This window comes from Stenella coeruleoalba, assembly GCF_951394435.1.
Source record: "Stenella coeruleoalba genome assembly, chromosome: 11".
Taxonomy (NCBI): domain Eukaryota; kingdom Metazoa; phylum Chordata; class Mammalia; order Artiodactyla; family Delphinidae; genus Stenella; species Stenella coeruleoalba.
The window spans coordinates 59,382,675-59,401,498 of record NC_137157.1 but is presented as its reverse complement, the minus strand read 5'-3'; the positions used below and the strand labels follow the sequence as shown (position 1 = coordinate 59,401,498).

General features: G+C 41.2%; 1 protein-coding gene and 1 pseudogene across 5 annotated transcripts in view; one reads left to right on the top strand and one right to left on the bottom strand.

Moving 5' to 3' along the window:
- The first annotated feature begins 35 nt into the window (after positions 1–35).
- NCKAP1L (NCK associated protein 1 like) overlaps positions 36–18,824 on the top strand; it is a 58,462-nt gene continuing 39,673 nt past the window's right edge. For 2 of the 4 annotated variants that reach the window (XM_079937227.1, XM_079937226.1), the window contains exons 1-3: positions 16,002–16,129; positions 17,214–17,324; positions 18,053–18,145. In XM_079937227.1, coding sequence (XP_079793353.1) covers positions 16,028–16,129; positions 17,214–17,324; positions 18,053–18,145 — 306 coding nt within the window. In that variant the 5' untranslated portion in view covers positions 16,002–16,027. Of the gene's footprint in view, positions 215–4,054; positions 4,131–4,457; positions 4,585–5,228; positions 5,314–16,001; positions 16,130–17,213; positions 17,325–18,052; positions 18,146–18,824 lie in introns of those variants that run through there. The other 2 variants (XM_079937228.1, XM_079937229.1) reach the window with 2 other exon arrangements.
- LOC307194368 (gametocyte-specific factor 1-like) lies at positions 7,475–10,818 on the bottom strand (annotated as a pseudogene). Its single transcript has 5 exons — positions 10,726–10,818; positions 9,674–9,786; positions 9,400–9,501; positions 8,405–8,471; positions 7,475–7,836 (listed from the first exon to the last, which is right to left on the bottom strand). The product of its transcript is annotated as a gametocyte-specific factor 1-like (transcript).

The window sequence follows — 18,824 nt, the reverse complement described above, 5'->3', positions numbered from 1 at the left end:
CGGGCTGTGCCGAGGGCCTCCTCGGCTCTCCCACCCCTGCCCCCCACCTCGGGCCGTCGTCCTCTGGCCCCCGGAATGACCGTGACCTTGCGTGGGTGGAACTCGCGCTGCCCCGCCGGGCTCTGGGGTGGCCATCTTAGAAAGGAGAACGAGTGCTGAGACATGGGCGCTCGAGGAGCGGCGGGACTCATTAGGGGTCCATCGATGGGTACTGGTGAGAACGAAGCCTTGTTTGTGGAAGTTGTCCAGAGAGAAAGATAATTTAGATTTTGACTGGAAGGAAGAGGAAAATTGAAAAGGAGATAAGCAGACACAACAGGCCCCTCTCCCACCCACCCCAACGCCCCAAAACGAATCACCAAGGACAGGAATCTAGTTGTCTTTGTTTAGCACGCATTGTAGGCAGAATTTCAAAATTCGAAAGTTGATAATGGTTTATCTGAGAATGCGTGGTGGGATGGATGCCCTAGTCAGATTAAAGCGAGTTTTAGAGTTGAGGAGAGAGCTCGAGGTAAAAAGGGCCAGAAAGTTATAATTTGATAGTGGAAAACGAAACATATATTGTGAGCCTTTGTTCTGGAAAATGTGATACCCAAAAAAAAAAAAAAAAAAAAAGAAAAGGTGCAAGCGGTGGTTCTTGTCTCCAAGGTGCTAGGAAAATAGGCCCCAAAGTGAAAGGTTAAATGGTAGCGTAACAGATGCCAAAAAAGTTGTTGAGACTGTAAATTCATATTAGGAGGAAATCAGTGGGGCCCAGAGTCACCTGGGGAAGGCTTTGAGAAAAAGGACATGTGGCCTTTGAAGATTAGACAGAAAAAAGGAAGAGATTGACACTACAGGTAGATCTGGTAATAATAGTTTTCAAAACCAAGAAGTAAGAGATGTGATATGACAAATTTTTGTAAATCCCAAGGTAGGCAGTCTGGGAGCTCAGTCTGGGTGCTGAAATATTGGGGGTTTTAGAACATTTCAGTGGTTTCTGGAGCCTAAATATGATTTAGGAGAACTTATCCTGACAGCATGAAATTAATGTGGCTTCAGTGAAAAGGGTCGTGGGACATTTTATCTTTACATGAATAATATGTAAACATTGTTACCGGGTTTTTTGGGGTTTTTTTTGTCCGCACCACGCGGCTTGCAGGATCTTAGTTTCCTGTCCGGGGATGGAACCCAAGCACCCTGCACTGGAAACACGGAGTCTTGACCACTGGACCGCCAGGGAAGTCCTGTTTTTTGTTTAATTATCATCCCTTGGGCTGAATAGAGTGTGCTTCACAGCCTTTGGTTCATATTAAGACCCTAAAAAGAAATGTGTTGATGCAAGCAGGCTTGTTGCAGGCTACTGTTTGTTTTTTTTTTAACAAATTTATTTATTTATTTTTGGCTGCATTGGGTCTTAATTGCTGCACGCGGGATTTAGTTGCGTCAAGTGGGGGATACTCTTCGTTGCAGTGCATGGCCTTCGTCATTGCGGTGGCTTCTCTTGTTGTGGAGCACGGGCTCTAGGCACGTGGGTTTCAGTAGTTGTGGCACATGGGCTCTAGAGTACAGGCTCAGTAGTTGTGGCGCACAGGCTTAGTTACTCTGCGGCATGTGGGATCTTCCCAGACCAGGGCTCGAACCCATGTCCCCTGCATTGGCAGGCGGATTGTTAACCACTGCGCCACCAGGGAAGCCCGGCTACTGGTTCTTAATCTTGCCTGCACATTAGAATCATCTGGGGAGCTTTTAAAACATATTGTGCCACGTTCCCCTCCCAGACCAATTAAAGGGTTGGGCATAGTTATTTTTAAAAATCTACCCAGATGATCTAATGTGCAGTCAGGGTTGAGAACCACTGACCTAGGCACTGTTTTGAACTTACAAAAGCTGTTCTTCACCTGGGTGGCCTAGATGATTCCTGTGAAGGAGGAGCAAGCTGTTAAAGTACTTCTTGAAAGATGATTGCTAAGAATGAAAGCTTCCTTACAAGCTTAGCACAAAGCATTTTAGGAAAAGCTGCTGTTTTGGCGAATCCGTTTCAGATTGTTCAGAGTATCTTAACGTAATCTTTACGAAATCCTAAACCTTAAACCTCTGGATTTATCACAACATTATTCATGCAGAATTAGTGGGGCCACTGTGACTTGAAATGAAATGTGACTTTTCAGGCTTTATTTATTATTCATTTTTTTGGGCTGTGTTGGGTCTTCATTGCTGCACGCGGGCTTTCTCTAGTTGCGGCGAGTGGTGGGCTGCTCTTTGTTGCAGTGCGAGGGCTTCTGATTGCAGTGGCTTCTCTTGTTGCGGAGCACAGACTCTAGGTGCATGGGCTTCGGTAGTTATGGCTCATGGGCTCTAGGGCACAGGCTCAGTAGTTGTGGCTCGCGGGCTTAGTTGCTCCACGGCATGTGGGATCTTCCTGGACCAGGGCTCGAACCCGTGTCCCCTGCACTGGCAGGCGGATTCTTAACCGCTGTGCCACCAGGGAAGCCCGATTTTTCGGGCTTTAAATTGAGGTAATCTGGTGAAATTGTTGACACTGTTTCTGTGACCCATCCGAACTTTTCATTCAGATACCTGAAGGTTGAAACTTCTGGGGAAGAAAGAGCTAAGAGCTTGAGAGGACGGGGAGTGGGTACCAAACCAGAATCCAAAGTCAGGCTTCAGTGCATTCAGTAATGCCTTGTCAGGGTGACAGGATCCTCAACTGATAAAGTTGTTCCATTTAGCACCAGTGAATGAGCCCACTGACTTTCAAACAAACAAACAAAAGAACCAAACCTGTCTTTCAATGGTGGAGATATTAAAATAAAAATGCATCACACATCTATTCTTTCTATTCTTAAATGCTTTGTTCATTCCTTTCCAACCCAGAAAGTTCCTGCTTTATCTGATATCCCTGCTGAGCTTTCTTTCAGACTGATTTTCCAGCCAGGTTGAATGTATTTGAAAAGGAAAAAAAAAGAGAGAGAGACCAAGGCATTTACACAGGGTCATTCTAAGAGCTAGTTGGAATTAATACCCTAAACTGAATCTGATCTTTGCTGGTTCTATCTCTGGATATGCTTGCATTTATCCCTAAATTATAAATTATATTTTTAGAGTTATTAAAAATAAAGACTGAACTAATGAGTAAAGAGACATCTGTATGCTAATGACTGAAAAAAAAACTCCAACTTTGTTAGAAGATGAGTTTTCTCAGTTTTTAGGACTGAAGGAATCCCAGTAGTCTTTCAGATTCTTTAGAGATTTTCAGTGTTTCAGAAAGCCTGATAAAACTTAAACTTTTGCCCATCAGAAGACTAAAACATTAAATTTCTTTGTTTTTGGCTTAAATTTTATCAACTAAGTCCTGGTTCCCTCATCTAATTATGATTTCTGATTGGTTGTTAAGTGTATAATTTAAAATAGGAAAATTATTCAATAAATGAATTGCAAAATATTTCAAAAAGAGATCTATGGGGGAACATAATAGATGTTCTTATTGGTGAGGTTAGATTGGGAAGTATTGCTGTAAAGGAGGGTGAGAAGTTGGGGCTGGTTACAATTTTTCAGGCAAAGTAGCAGGGAGAGGTGTTCCCACCAGGGAGCCACTGAAAATAAATTTATGTTTAAAAAAGGGTCATTAATGGGAGTTTGCCAAGAATAGCCAGCAACCCCCTCCACAAACACAGGATGATACAGGATAAATGAAAAACCAGTAGTGGGGCCTCCCTGGTGGTGCAGTGGTTGAGAGTCCGCCTGCCGATGCAGGGGATGCGGGTTCGTGCCCTGGTCTGGGAGGATCCCGCATGCCGCGGAGCGGCTGGGCCCGTGAGCCGTGGCCTCTGAGCCTGCGCGTCCGGAGCCTGTGCTCCGCAACGGGAGAGGCCACAACAGTGAGAGGCCCGCGTACCGCAAAAAAAAACACAAAAAAACAAAAACAAAACAGTAGTGACTTTTTAATTTTTGTCTTTAAATTCATTCTGTGTCCTAATATGTAAATATTATATAGCTGTGTAATCCACATTGCCTGTAATAGTTGCCAGTGTACTCGAGCAATCTGTTCTCTGTGTTTTTCCTTGACTTCTAGGTAATTTCTTTCCCTGGGACTCAGCAACAAATAGCCCCTCATGCCCTTACTGGTGCTGGCATCTAAGATGTAAATTGTAAGTCCAAGTTTGCAAACCATTGTTAGTATTGCTTTGGCAAGGCTTAATGAATAGATAGGTAAGAAAATGGAAACTTCTTAAAAGTTTGTTGAAAAGATGGTAGGATGGCAGAATTACGCTAAGGAAATTTTACCTTCTAAAAATTGTGTAAAGGGCTAGTCTTGTATGGAACAGTTCTAAAATTCCAATAATACTATTCTTCTGATGTTATTTTAAGGAATGTCAAATGTTTAAACCCAAAGGTCATTTTCTTTTTGAAGCCTTCTCCTAACCTCTGCCTAGGATTAAGTTCTTATGTTTTCTTATAACCTCCTCTCCTCCCAGCACTTAAACTGTGTGTCATACCAGTTGTTCTCAGAGTGTGATCTCCAGACCAGCAGCATCAGCGTCACTTGGGAACATGAGAAAAATGCAGATTCTTGGGCTTTACTACTGAAGCAGAAACTCAGGGGTAAGATGCCCTACAATCTTTGTTTTAATAAGCCCTCCAAGTGATTTTGATACCCACTGAAGTTTGAGAACTGTTGCCTTATATTAACTATAGTTGTCAACATTGTTCCCTCATAATGGACGAAGCCCACTCTAGTTCTTTTTTTTTAAATAAATTTCTTTATTTTTATTTATTTTTGGCTGCATTGGGTCTTAGTTGTTGCACGCAGGCTTTCTCTAGCTGTGGCGAGCAGGGGCTTCTCATAGTGGTGGCTTCTCTTGTTGCGGAGCACAGCCTCTAGGTGCGCAGGCTTCAGTAGTTGTGGCACGTGGGCTCAGTAGTTGTGACTCGCAGGCTCAGTAGTTGTGGCACACAGGCTTAGTTGCTCTGCAGCATGTGGGATCTTCCCGGACCAGGGCTCAAACCCGTGTCCCCTGCATTGGCAGGTGGATTCTTAACCACTGTGCCACCAGAGAAGCCCCTACTATAGTTCTTAACATAGTGTCCCAAACTTAGTCGATACTTGATTATTTGACTTGAGAGCACAGGTATATTTTGTCAGGGGCTGCAGCAACTGTAAGACATCATCTGTCTTGTAAGAGAATACGTGGGAGGAAGAGACTAAACTATTTGAGGTTGTTTTCTTTCTCTTTTTTATACCACAGCTGCTTGGAAAGCCTGAACAAAAAGGCCCATAAAGTATGGACCAACAAAAGGATAAAAGATGCGGAACCAATGAGATACGTTTTGGTACGTATCTAGGACGTGAGTAATGCGCCTTAGCAATTTTTCCCCCATAGTTCATACTGTGAATGTAAGAGTAGAAACCCTAAAACCCGATTTTAGGGACGAAACTTAATAGCCAGAAAGTCTTATTACTGTTACACAAACATAATTTAAATCACCTCGATAGAACTTTTCTGTGAAGATGAGTGAACCTGGTTACCAAGGGTTTTGAAAGGTTGATTTTTTTTCAGTATAAATATTTAGCCCAGAGTACTGAATCTCTTTTTACTACACCTTGGGTATAAAGTGTAGATTCTCCACATTCAGTAGCTTTGATTTTGTATGGGCATAGGACTTGTACATAGTAAGATCATGCCTCTCCTAAAGCGTGCTATAGTTTAATAGTAATAAATCAGAATGAAAGGAGGTTAAAAGGAGACATAAGCCACCTGTTATGGGAGCCTGGGGAAATAGTTAGGACTTTGGGGAGTCTAGGCAAGCTTCGAGGCAATTATTTTTAAACTTTGCTTTTTTTACAAAGTATTTTTCCATAAGTTAATTTGGTCTTTTTGAAGCTTTGACCAAATGTTATGTTAGAAACCAAGAAAAGTGATTCTATTGTGCTTTTATCCAAGGGACTCAAAACCTCTTAAAGCAAGATTTGAGTAAATCTGGCACCCATGTTTTGAATGATACAACTGCCTAATAAGTGATGACTTATTAGGGTAGTTGACTCGGTTTGTCTGGCTGTTATCCCAGGATAATTATTGTTCCCCCTTTCAAGCTCAAGAGTATCCTGGTTTGGAGGAAAAATTATATGGTCCCCCAGTTAAGACTGCATGCTCTTGTAGGGGAAGATTCCATATAGCTAAAATATGATAAAGGAAGACATTTTTATCTTTTAGGGCCATTTTTCCTGGGAAACAACCTTTTGTTTTTATATAGTCTGGTGTTAATATACCAAAGTATAATTTTAAAAATTCAAAATATGTGTAAGGTCTTAGTCAAGAGATAAAAGTAAATCTTGTTTATATTCTGTAAAGCTAAGTGAGAAAGTCAGTAGCCCCCTACCCCCTCCACTTTGTACCAAATATACTGGAATGTGCTAGATGCTAAAAGTGTCTAGTGTTCTCTGTTCTCCCTTCTATTTTAGCGGAAGAAAAAAAAAAGATCATTTGAAAAGGATCTAGAAAATACTTAGGTAGGGATAGGACTCTTTAAGTCTAAATATACCTGGACTAGTCAGTAAACTAGCAAAACCCCAAACTCATTATTTTAAAAGGATTAGCTAGCTGCAATAAAAATTGCAGGTTAAGAGGAACTAATTTTGGCCTGTTTTAAATTGGGTCTTGGTTCAGTTTAAGCACCAAGTGTTTGAATATCTCCTAGATGCACAGCACTAGGCTAATGAGGTAGCAAATATAAAGCAGTATGTGATTCTGCCTTCCTTCACGAAGGTTTGTGGTTTGGTTGAGGTCGGAGACAGGGAAGGTTTAAATGAGGTGACGATTAAGAATTGGACTTAAAAAAAGCTAGAACAGGGATTTGAATAGTTGAAGGGCAAGGGGTGACATTTTAAAACGAACCAAGTGAAAAAGAATAAAACATATTTAACATGGATGTAAACTGACTTCTGCAGAGTTAGGAAGGTAGATTTGGAGCCATGTTTCAAACTCAGCTTGTCATAAAAACTATATCCTTTAAGCATGGAAGATTCGTATGGAGAATTGATTGAAGAAGGTTGATATGATGGTCATACAGTAAATGACTCGGAGGTAGGAGAAAAAGGTTGGGGGATAAAGAACCTAACTAAGGAATAGCATTATAGACCACATGGTGACTGTATTTCCCCTACAAAGAGAAATAGGCAAGTCAGCCCTCCAGCCCTTTAGTTGAAATACGAGGATATGACAGCAAGGAAGAATAAAAAACCAAAGGAAGCTTGTCATAGGAAAAATACTCTTCATTTAAATAAATAAAAACATGTTAAGATGCCAACAGTGACAAGAGTTGTTACCTAAAACTTGACAGTAAAGATTTCCCCAAAGTTTTAAAAAAAGACTTAATAAATCTTCCATCTGCTGGCTCTTTAATCTACAACTTCCCCATCAATTCTTCTGACCTAAGGATAGAAAGAGAACATTGAGGCAGTGCCATTTTGATAGCAAGCGTTTTTATGGAAGACCTAAGCTTGATGTGTGTTAATAGCATTTCAAATAGAGTTCTAGACAGCTCTTTCTCCAGTCTGATTTAAAGCCATCAGGACTTTCCCTGCATTCTATTGTGAGAGGAGGAGGACTTTGAATAGAAAACGTTTATTTTTATTTATGTATTTATTTATTTTTTGAAAGTGTTTATTTTTAAAGAAGAAAATCTTGTCTAAGAATCTTTAAAGATTTAGAATACAATGTTAGTGATATTAGTTAAAACTATGTTAATATATATTAAAACTGTGATGTTAAAAAAGTTATTCTACCTTTTCTCCAGGACTTATGGTTGTTAGGATGTTTATCATCCATAGTCTCTTTTTTTATGTCTCTTGAATCGCTGTAGAAGATGACCAAAGGAGGAAAGTTAGCTGGAAATCAGAACTAGAGAATTAGTCTAGATAACCAGTTCTAGGAGATTAAAATTACTTTAACAAAAATAGTTGATGCTACTACATGTCAGGGTAGGAATTACTGGTTTTGTGCTAGCATCTCTTTTATATAGTTCCTTTGCACCTTCCCTCCCCACTGTGTATCCAGTGGGTAGCTCCACTGAGGGCTCCTCTAGCTCTTGGCTGTGCCCTTGAAGTTTGTGTGGTTGGGGATCCTGCCCATGTATAGTATACTAGCTCCTTCCCCTTTGTAGCTTTAGGAATTGGGGTTTTTTTCCTTGAAAATCTTACACAGAATTGAGAACCTTGTGTAATCAAGTCCTTGATGGATTAAAGTCCTAAGTGGAGCCTTAGGAAAGGAATGGAAATACTCAGAGCCCATGAATACAGCTCTTTTAAAATTTGTAATTGAAGCTTAGGCATCTGCCATGCCTGTGATCTAGTGGCCATTCTCCTAAGGTATTAAAGGTATTCCACTCTCTATTCCAATAACTTCTATAGGATGATTTATCTTACCTTTCACAAACCAGCATTTTTGGAGCAAATGTCTTAAGGACAAATGAAGGAGAATGATGTGTGTTATCTAGAAAGAAAGAAATCAGGATGAAGTAACACAAGTACTAAGCATTTTTACATTATTGCAGAGAAGGCTAGCTGGCAGGAGATTTGAGTCTCCCTTCCATAGCTGTTGCTGGGAAGTGACATTTCTGCCTCCCTGACATAGGTATGGTCTTGTTACTAGTTTTTGCCAATGGGATGTGAGTAGAAATATTCTCTTGTGGGCTGAGGTGGTTATGAGGTAGCTGTACTTTCTCCCTTCTCTTTTTGTGGCAGCTTGGGTAGCCAGGTGTGGGAGGTGACAGTCAAAAGTCAAAGAGCCTCTTGTTCTTGAATCACCACTCCTACCAAATACTTGCACTGGATTGTATACAAGGGAACTTCTGTTGTGTTAAATCATGACATTTAACACAGTTTGGACTTTATCTGTTAAAGGGGCTTGCATTGCTCTAACACATACATACATCTTTATTTAATGTTAATCTACCTTATGAGGTGGATATTATTCCTTTTATGGATGAGGAAGATGTGTTTGAGAAGTAACTTGAGGCCAGAGCAGATAGTTGAACCTAGATCTGACTGAAAAGCGAGTGAATTCTCCAATATAACATGCTGCATCTTAGAGAAAGGATATCACTTGAGATAGGATAGATCCTAATCTTTCAGATTACAAGTAAAAAATTACTTCTATGGAAAGTGACTGGGTATTGGTAAGATAAGAATCTTTTAACTGTTACAAGTGAATTTAGATTTAATTAGACTCCTTTTTACTGGGCTGCCTCTCCAGAGAGAGATGAAATTCTGAGATTTACTCTTTTGATTGCTTTGGTGAAGGATTTTGTGGGAGTAGTATTAAGACTAATTACTGCAGGGCTTCTGTACTTACTAGCTATAGAGGACTTAGGGTCCAGGCCTTCACTTAGGACTGTGTTCACTGTCTCACCCTTGCTTACCTACATTCCAGACATCAGGGTCAGGAATCTGATTGGCGGCATCAGAAAATTTTTCACTTGGTTCCAAACTTGGAGAAGTAACCTTTGGAAGATTAAATGGCTCTGAAATAAAGCAGACCAGAAGTTATAGAAGCAGAGTGGAAACTTCTTTTTGTTTTTCATTCCTCATTTGGCTAAGGTGTCCATAGCTATGAGATATGGAGGGTGGGGGGGCAATAGAACTCGACTCCACTTATCTGTCCCCCAAATGAAAAACTTGCTGTCATCTATAGCAGTTCAGTTCTATTGACACAGTTAGCCTCATGTTCTTTGAGCCTTTTGATTGGGACCACAAGACAAGCATTATATTTGCAGTTAGCCATCTTTTTTAGTTTTCTTTGGATTTTTCTAAAAGGAAGAAGTTCTTGTTAAATGGCTATTAGGTTTTGCCTGTATTCTACCCTCCATTCCTTTCTGGAAATGCTGAAGACATACAATGTTCCAACATTAAGAACTTGCAGGTACTATGTATACTCAGAAGTTTTTTTTTTTTAATTTCTTTCTTTCTTTATTGATTTTTGGCTGCCTTGGGTCTTCGTTGCTGTGCCCGGACTTTCTCTAGTTGCGGCGAGTGGGGGCTACTCTTCATTGTGGTGCACAGGCTTCTCATTGAGGTGGCTTCTCTTGCTGTGGAGCACGGTCTCTAGGCATGTGGGCTTCAGTAGTTGTGACACGCAGGCTCAGTAGTTGTGGCTTGCGGGCTCTAGAGTGCAGGTTCAGTAGTTATAGCACATGGGCCTAGTTTCTCCGCGGCATGTGGGATCTTCCCGGACCAGGGCTCAAACCTGTGTCCCCTGCATTGGCAGGTGGATTCTTAACCACTGCGCCACCAGGGAAGTCCTGTTCTTTTATTTATTTATTTATTTATTTTTGGCTGCGCTGGGTCTTCATTGCTGCGCGCAGGCTTTCTCTGGTTGCTGCGAGCGGGGGCTACTCTTCATTGTGGTGTGCGGGCTTCTCATTGTGGTGGCTTCTCTTGTTGCGGAGCACGGGCTCTAGGCGTATGGGCTTCATTAGTTGTGGCATGTGGGCTCAGTAGTTGTGGCTCGCAGGCTCTAGAAAACAGGCTCAGTAGTTGTGGCACACGGGCTTAGTTGCTCTGTGGCATGTGGAATCTTCCCGGACCAGGGCTCAAACCCGTGTCCACTGCATTGGCAGGCGGATTCTTAACCACTGCGCCACCAGGGAAGCCCCCTGTTCTTTTTTTTTTTAAAGGGTCTTTAACCTTTTATATTCTGAGCTTAGTTTTCTCCTTCCAGTGACTTAAGAGTTATCAGGAAAACTCACCTTTCTACATGATGCCAGGTGGTACTGTAACCTGCTGACTGACATCCTGTGGTTTGGGTCATAAGGACATATTTCCAAGACTTCTAGCTCCATGAGCCCTAAATAGCAGGAGCCATGGGTTGGCAAAGAAAATACTGACATTTAGGATCAAGTAATGTTGACATAGGTCTATTTTCTGTTCTCAGAGAAAGCGTAGTGTGAAAGATGTGGGTGTCTCAAGTTTTACCTATGGAAGTTTTGGATAACTAAACAATAGTCTAGCCAGTTAGATAGTAGGATAATAGGATAAATTCACTGTTTATCTGCCTCGGAAGGCCAAAAATTAGTATTTGTACATATTATATAGCTTGTTTTAGATAGTTTTTTTTGCCCTTCATTAGTGTGTTAAATAAACAGGTAGGATTCCTTGGAAAATTCACAGTACTGGGGTAAGGTGAAGTTTAACACCATAAGCTTGAGTGCTGGAGAAAGCAAGGGCTGGGGCAGCCGGTTCTTTCACTGTTCAGCACTGCCCCCTTCCATCTCTCTGCCAAACCTGTCTAAATTAAGCTCTTTTCCAGACAAGGATGCTACTTGTCAGATAGGTCAGCATAGATGCTTTTGGGGAGAGGGATTTGGAAGAATGAACATTACCATATTCAAGTTCAGGCTACTTTATAATTATCTGAGAATGCTCATCCGAAATCTCTAAAGTTGTAGGTATTAACACATGAAGACTCCTAGAAGTGAACTAAGAATACACAGTCTCAAATCTGCCTCATTTTACTACCGATAGGAGGCCTACACTCCCTTATGGCTAGCTGTCTTTAGCATCGCAGACATTCACTTCAAGGACTCCCAAGTTTCCAGGCAACAGCTACAGTTGAGATTTCTGCAAAGCAGAGACAGCACAGTCTGATAAGGGGGAAAAAGATCAAGGCAGACTGCCATAAGCAGTAGGGATAGAGAAGTGCCTAGAATAGCCCATTTCAATTCTACTTTACATCATGCCTAGGGCATAGACAAAGGGCACAGAGCTAGACTGTTAAATGTCAGATTTTCCTGAGGGCATTTAGGTGATTAAGTCTAGGGATTTAAACTCAGGTACCTTTCAGGAACACAAGCCAAGGTGTTTTTTTAAAGCTTACAATGCATATTAATGGTTATGTTAGAGCCGTGAATACTTACTCTGAAGTGAATTGGCTCCCTGAATATAAAGGCGCAGTATAATCCGACACTGCATAGCTATCTTTAGATTCTTCTTCTTTTTTTTTTAAATTATTATTGGGGTATAGTTGTTTTACAATGAAGATTCTCAAAGATAATGGAAAAAGAGCTTTAATACCTAAGTGTAGTCTTTAGATAACCTCAAACCCTCATTTTTAGCCAGCAGCCTAGAAAAATTTGAAGTTTGATTGGACTGAAAGGCTGGTCTTAATAAACAAAGAGTGCTTCAGGCATAGGCCTCAAGAATTGGTGCCCTGGGACCGTTCACCTAATTATTGCTAGCTGAATATCCCATGTAGAGAGGCCAGCACTCTAATGGAGGCCGTTTGGTTTAATGCCATTTGTTAGACTTGGCAACAGTATTCCAACCTTGATGCTAGCTTGACACTTAAACCTAGTCTGAAGGCTTTTTAGACCGAACTTATTCTTGAAGCAGTGACTCTCAAGAATCCGAAAGGCAGGGTCACTTGAACAGGAGAACAGTCCTTCTGTAAGGCAAAACAAGGCAAACAGCTGAAGTGTGACGGGAGGGAAAGCACAGTACCTTTCAGTCAAGTGATGTGAAGCAACTTTCTGTTCAGGTGGTGTGAAGCAACTTTCTAATCAATGCCTCTTGTCCCATCATATGTTCTGTGGTTTCTCAGAGGTCTGGAAGTATTTGATGTCATAGTTAGGTCCTGAGAAGTGGTTCTCAAGCCTGGTTGTGCATGAGAATCACTGAGTAGTTTCAAAGTGACAGAGCCTTTGGCCCCACTCCAGAACTGTTGTATTAGAATCTTCACGAATGGGGTCTGGCTAACTGTGGCTTTAAAAGAGTTCCACAGGGTATTCTGATTTGTAGACAGGGTTACTAGACCCTGCTCTGGGGTAATTGAACTCCCCTTAGAAGGATTCCTCCCGTTTCCAGCAGGACCTGCCACATAATGTTTCCAGTGAAGTTTCCCTAGAGATTACCTGTTGGCAGATTAGTCTCATCTTTAAACTTGGCCTTTTTCTTGATGGGGTGCCAAATAGAATTCCACAGAAAGCAACATAAGCTCACTACATGCTAAAAAAAATCAAAAATTTATATTTGGCGCTCCTAATCCAGTGTACCAGGTCTTGAGCCAAATATTTACATACACCATGTCATATAATTACTTGCACAGTTGTATGAGGGATTACTGCCATTGTATAGATTAGGAGACCAGCTCAGTGGTGGTAGATAGCTTAAAGTTACAAAGCTAGTAAGTGTTGATTTCATCAGGAACGACTTTTTTTTTTAAAAATAAATTTATTTATTTATTTATTTATTTATTTTTGGCTGTGTTGGGTCTTCGCTTCCGTGCGTGGGCTTTCTCCAGTTGCGGCGAGCGGGGGCCACTCTTCATCGCGGTGCGCGGGCTCTCACTGTCACGGCCTCTTCCGTTGTGGAGCACAGGCTCCAGATGCACAGGCTTAGTAGTTGTGGCTCACAGGCATAGCCGCTCCACGGCACGTGGGATCCTCCCGGACCGGGGCACAAACCCAGGTCCCCTGCACTGGCAGGTGGATTCTTAACCACTGCCACCAGGGAAGACCCAGGAACGACTTTAAGTATCGGGAATCTGTCAGGCTCATAGTAGTGGATACAGGTTTTCCAGAATTGTCATTTCTGCTTGACAGTTTGTATTTTATCAGTGGCAATAAATACTGTCAGTTGTTTTCTCTGAAAAAAAAAAAAAGCTAGCAAGTGTTTGAGTATCATTATTACTATTCTTTGATGTAATACATGTCAAGCACTTAAAGTACCTGGTACATAGTAAATAACCAGGTCATCACTTTACATGCAGTAACTTACTTAACACACACAGTACTCCCAAGAGGTAGGAACTATTAATATCATCTCAATTTTACAGACAGAGACACTGGATCAAAGCTGCTAAGTGATAGAGTTGGGATGTGAACTCAAGCTATCTGGCTCTAGAACCTGGGATCCTAGCCTCTAAGTCATAAGGCTCAGTCCACTGTACTCAACTGTTGAACCCAGAATTCTGTCTGATTCCAGAATGTAGGCTTTTCCCATATGCCAAGTACAGGCAAATAAGTGTTTCTGGGCTCTAGCAATCTTACAGTTCAGCTGAGGTGGCAGTATAATATGAACTGGGCAATTAAAGGTGAAAACTAATTTAGGTGTGAAATATGTGCTATAGATCAAGTGCTATAGGAGTTCAGTAAGGGCTGGACTTGGGATTGTTTGTGCTGGATCCAGAAGATTGACTGGGATTTGGGTCAGCAAGAGGGAAAGCATCCATAAATGAGAAAGGCAGAAATGAAAAATGAACATAGGACACTGAGAACATGGTCCCCACTAAGCTGGTGAGTACATAATAGGGGATAGCAGAGCGTAAGATTGGCTTGGCATGGAGTGTCTTTAACAAAATTTTTTGGATGAGGATAAGAAATGCAAGTGAGAAAGATCCAATAGGAGCTATACTAACCCATAAGGAGGCTGCTGCTATACTGCTGGTCAGCTCCGTAGATATTGGTGTCTTACTGCCTGCCCTTTATTCTCCTCCATCAAGGTGAAAGACCAATAGAAACCTCATGGATCTCTTTAGTAGAACCTGAGTTTCGTTGGTAACAGCAGGTAATTCAAATATTTGGGGCCACTATCACCTTATGCTAGGCCCATAGCCTTCTAGGGACTCAACTGCAGTAAATAAGCTGGAAGGCAGATTCTGTTTTCCGAAAATGCAAAGTCTACCTTAGAGATATTTGAAATTTTATTCCATCTTCTTGTTTATTTGAAAAGGTGTTAGAAAGGAGGTAGATATGAAGACAATTCTGTTTGGTTTAGAATTTTCTGAGGACTTTCTGCTTTTTGCTTTGAAAGAAACTTGAAAGGGAGCTGATTTTCTTGAGTTAGGGAGTTAAGGCCTAACTTGGAATGACAAAATATTATAGTGCTAAAATTTATCTAATCTTCTAAGATTTAAAGTCTGTCATTAATTTACTCTTGTTAATCTCAGTTAATTTGGTTCTTCTTTATGGGGCCTATTTCCCAGTTTAGTCTTAATAATTCAACAAATAAATCAGCATATTTATTGAGTGGCTATTGTGTCTAAGAGGTGGTGTTCTAGATCATTGTTTCTCAATATGTGTCCAACGGAACATTTGCACCAAAACCTCCTAGAGTACTTGTTAATGCACACTTCTAGACCCCACTGCAGACCTGCCAATCCTGAATCTCAGGAGACAGGGATTGATCTCAGTTTCTTAAGCACCTTTAAGAATCATTGTACTTAAGTGGTGGTTCTCAAACCTGGGAGAGCATTGAATTTAACCTGGAGGGCTTGTTAAAACAGAGTGCTGGATACTACCCCAGAGTTTTGGATTCAGTAGGTTTGGAGTGGGACCTGAGAATTTGCATGTTAGATAAGTTTCCAGGTGACGCTAATGTGACCACACTTTGAGAATCATTGTGCTAGAGGGATATAAAGAAGTGTTAGATACAATTCCTGTCATTAAGGAGCTTATGATGTAGTTGGGAAGATAAGACATATACTTAAAAATATAACAAGGAATACAGTGTTATATAATGTTTGACAATGAATGGGGTAGTTTGGAGGAGTTGGAATTTAATCTAGGCCCTAAAATGTGAATAGGCTTAAGGTTCAGGAGAGAATAACATAGGCATTCTTGATGGGGATATAAAAGAGGGAAAGTATAAAGGTGGATGGGCCTGGGGTGGTTGATACTTTTTGTCTGGTGTGGAGCTTTATATAGGGCACTAGTGGAAGGTTAAGGCCAGAAAGGTTGGTGGCAGACTGTGAAGAGCCTTGAAAGCCTGCCCCTCTCCCCCACTTACACACATTTTACAGTCTTACCAAAAATGCTGCACAGCTAGAAAGAGGAAGTCTCCCCTGCTGAGTGTGCAAGAGGAAGCACAGAAGATTTGGAGGCCTGTGAGGTGTAATGACTGCTTTCAGCCATGAGCCAATTGTAGAGGCAATGGGAAGCCCAGCGCACCAACCAGGCTGGGTGCCTCCGCCCAGAGGGTGTCACCACCCAAGCTGAAAGTGTTTGGGGAGATCAGGCATTGCTGTCTGGATGCTCCTCTCTCTCCGTGGCCATCATGTCTTTGACTTCTGCCTACGAGCATAAATTAGCAGAGAAGCTCACTATCCTGAATGACCGAGGTCAGGGGGTTCTCATCCGAATGTATAACATCAAGAAGGTAAGCATAGGCAAGTGGACTAGTACTAACTATTCCAGCAGTCGTAAGGCAGGGAACCCTGAGGCAGGTCCAGCCGTTAGGCTTGCTCCTCTTTCTCTCTAGTTTAACTGGCCTTCAGTCACTCGGATTATGTAGGACAGCCAGTGCTGGGAGGCAGAAGCGGAGGCTTTTTTTCAGGGCTTCCGCCTTTCTTGGTATGATTCTCACCCCCAACGAGGGTGTCTGCTTCCTGCTGGGGTTAGAGATGGGATGGGAAATAACTGTGTTCCGGGTCTCCTGGATAAAAGTCTGGGTCTAGAATTCTGGGTCTTATCGTTTAGTGCTGGTCCCCCACACTCTGAAGACAGCCAAAGTTGGGTCTCTGGCAAAAACTTTTTCGTGCAAGTACTTTCCCTAAAAGGAAAAAATAGATACGCTATTTGGATTAAAAAAAGAGTAGGTACCTTCTGAGGGACTTAGGCTCTGAGACAGTTGTTGCGGTGGTTTTATATATATGTGTGTTTAGGATAGGAACTTCGGAATTGGGAGAAGCTGGTGGCAAGAGGTGGACTAGGGGCTGGGCCTAGTGAAGTTAAGAGATAAAGACAGGTGGGAGTGGGGAATTTCTGGAAGAGAAAATAGGGGACTTGGGGGGAGGGGACTTTGGTGCATTTCATAATAAAACAAATCACTGGGGACATAGTTTCTCTGTCTCCATGCCCCCTATAAATGCCCTTTGGGATAAGATGCTTATATAATGGACATAATTGTGACACTGATTCTCCCACAGAGTCTAAGTCCTGAGCAGCTGCTTTTCTCACTCCTTCCGGCTTCAGCTGAGGGGTGAGGAGAGAGCTTCCTCTTTGTGCCGGGCGAGCAGATGTTAAGCTTTACCCAGCAAGACGAAATGCTGAGGTTATTTAGCTCTTCTGATAGTTGGCTTAATGTCCTGGAACTTGTTCCTGACCTACTCTTATGCTTTTATAATTAATTCCCAGATTCCCTTTCCCTAAGAGAGATTGTGTGAGAATGCATGATGCAGGAAGAGGTATGTTTCCAAGGAGCGGGAGAAAGGGTTGAAATATAGTGTTATTTATTTGTGCAGACTTGTTCAGACCCCAAATCCAAGCCCCCTTTCTTACTGGAAAAGTCCATGGAATCATCTCTCAAGTACATCAACAAGAAATTTCCCAACATAGATGTCCGAAACAGCACGGTGAGAATGCTGTCCCTCTTCTCTCCTTTCTCTGAAATAACTCTGTGCTTGGATGGTTCAAACTCTCTTTTGACTGCCTCTCTTTGAACTTGGCAGGGGATGGAGTAGCCTTCTTTTAGTTTTCCTAAGCTCAACCACAGGGCTTCAGGTTGTTGTAGTCTTAAGAATTCTGAGATAAGATGGGATTCTCCTAGGGTAAACTGGAGCAAAGCATTGCCCCTTTCTCCATTGTAAGATTCACAAGAACACTTTGTTCTTTCCAAGAAAGATGGCTCTATCGATGAAGCAGTTGCATATATTTTATTGTTGTTCCTATTTCCCCCTCAGTGTTTTCTCGGTTACTGTCTTAGAGTTATGCATCTAGTGTCATATCCCTTACTTCTCCCTTATTAAATGTTAGCCCTAGATTTCTTACCATCTTATCTATAGCATCTTCTCATTCAGCTTCTTTTGACTTTGATATGAATAATAAACCTCTTTAGCTGAAAGAGACCTTGAAATTTCCTCTCATTTCACAATCTATATCCAGTCAGGACTGCATGCAACCATCCTGCCTAGATAGAGAGTATTCTCTGTTTAAAAACCTTCCGAGTTCGAAGACTTTCCAGCTTCCTCTGTCAGTGTATTTTAACCCTCTTTAAGAATGTTTTAGGTACAACCCCTGTTCTTCTTGGGTTACTTTGATCAATTGTCTTCTTAATTTGTGTTTTTTATTTTGTTTCTCTCAGCAACATTTAGGACCAGTACATCGGGAAAAATCTGAGATAATTAGATTCCTCACCAACTACTACCAGTCATTTGTGGACGTTATGGAATTTCGGGTGAGCTCTCTCTAGCCCAGGTCCCCAATGTTTGGACGTTCTTTTATGTTCCTTATTCCCGTTTCTTGAAAAAATAAGATGTATTGATATATGGAGGGATATCTAAGTTGTATTGTTAAATGAAAGTGAGTTGCAGAATAGTCTATGATACAATTTTATTTTTGTTTTAAAAGATACATAAACTTATATACACATAGTGTTAGTATATATATATATATATATATATATATATATATATATATATGAAAGATGTGGAATATTTCACATTAAACTGTTAAAAATACCTGCCTTTGGGGGTGGATTATTATGATTGGCTTTAACTTATTACACTATACATTTTTGTATTATTTGAGTTAAAATTTTAAGTATTCTTAACCAATAGTTTATTACAAATCTACTGAAAAATTTCAAGAATGGTACAATGAACATTGTTCTACTCTCCCCCTGGATCTCCTGATTTTTAGTATTTTGCCATGTTTGTTTACCTTTTTTTTTTTCTTGAACCATTTGAGTTAGTTGCAGGCATCGTGACATTTCCCTCCCTGAACACTTTAGCATACATCTGCTAAGAGCAAGAATATTTTCTTACCTAACCTTAATACAATTATCATACTCAGGAAATGTAAAATTGCTACAATGTTGTAGTTAATATATAGCCCATATTCATATTCCTCTAGTT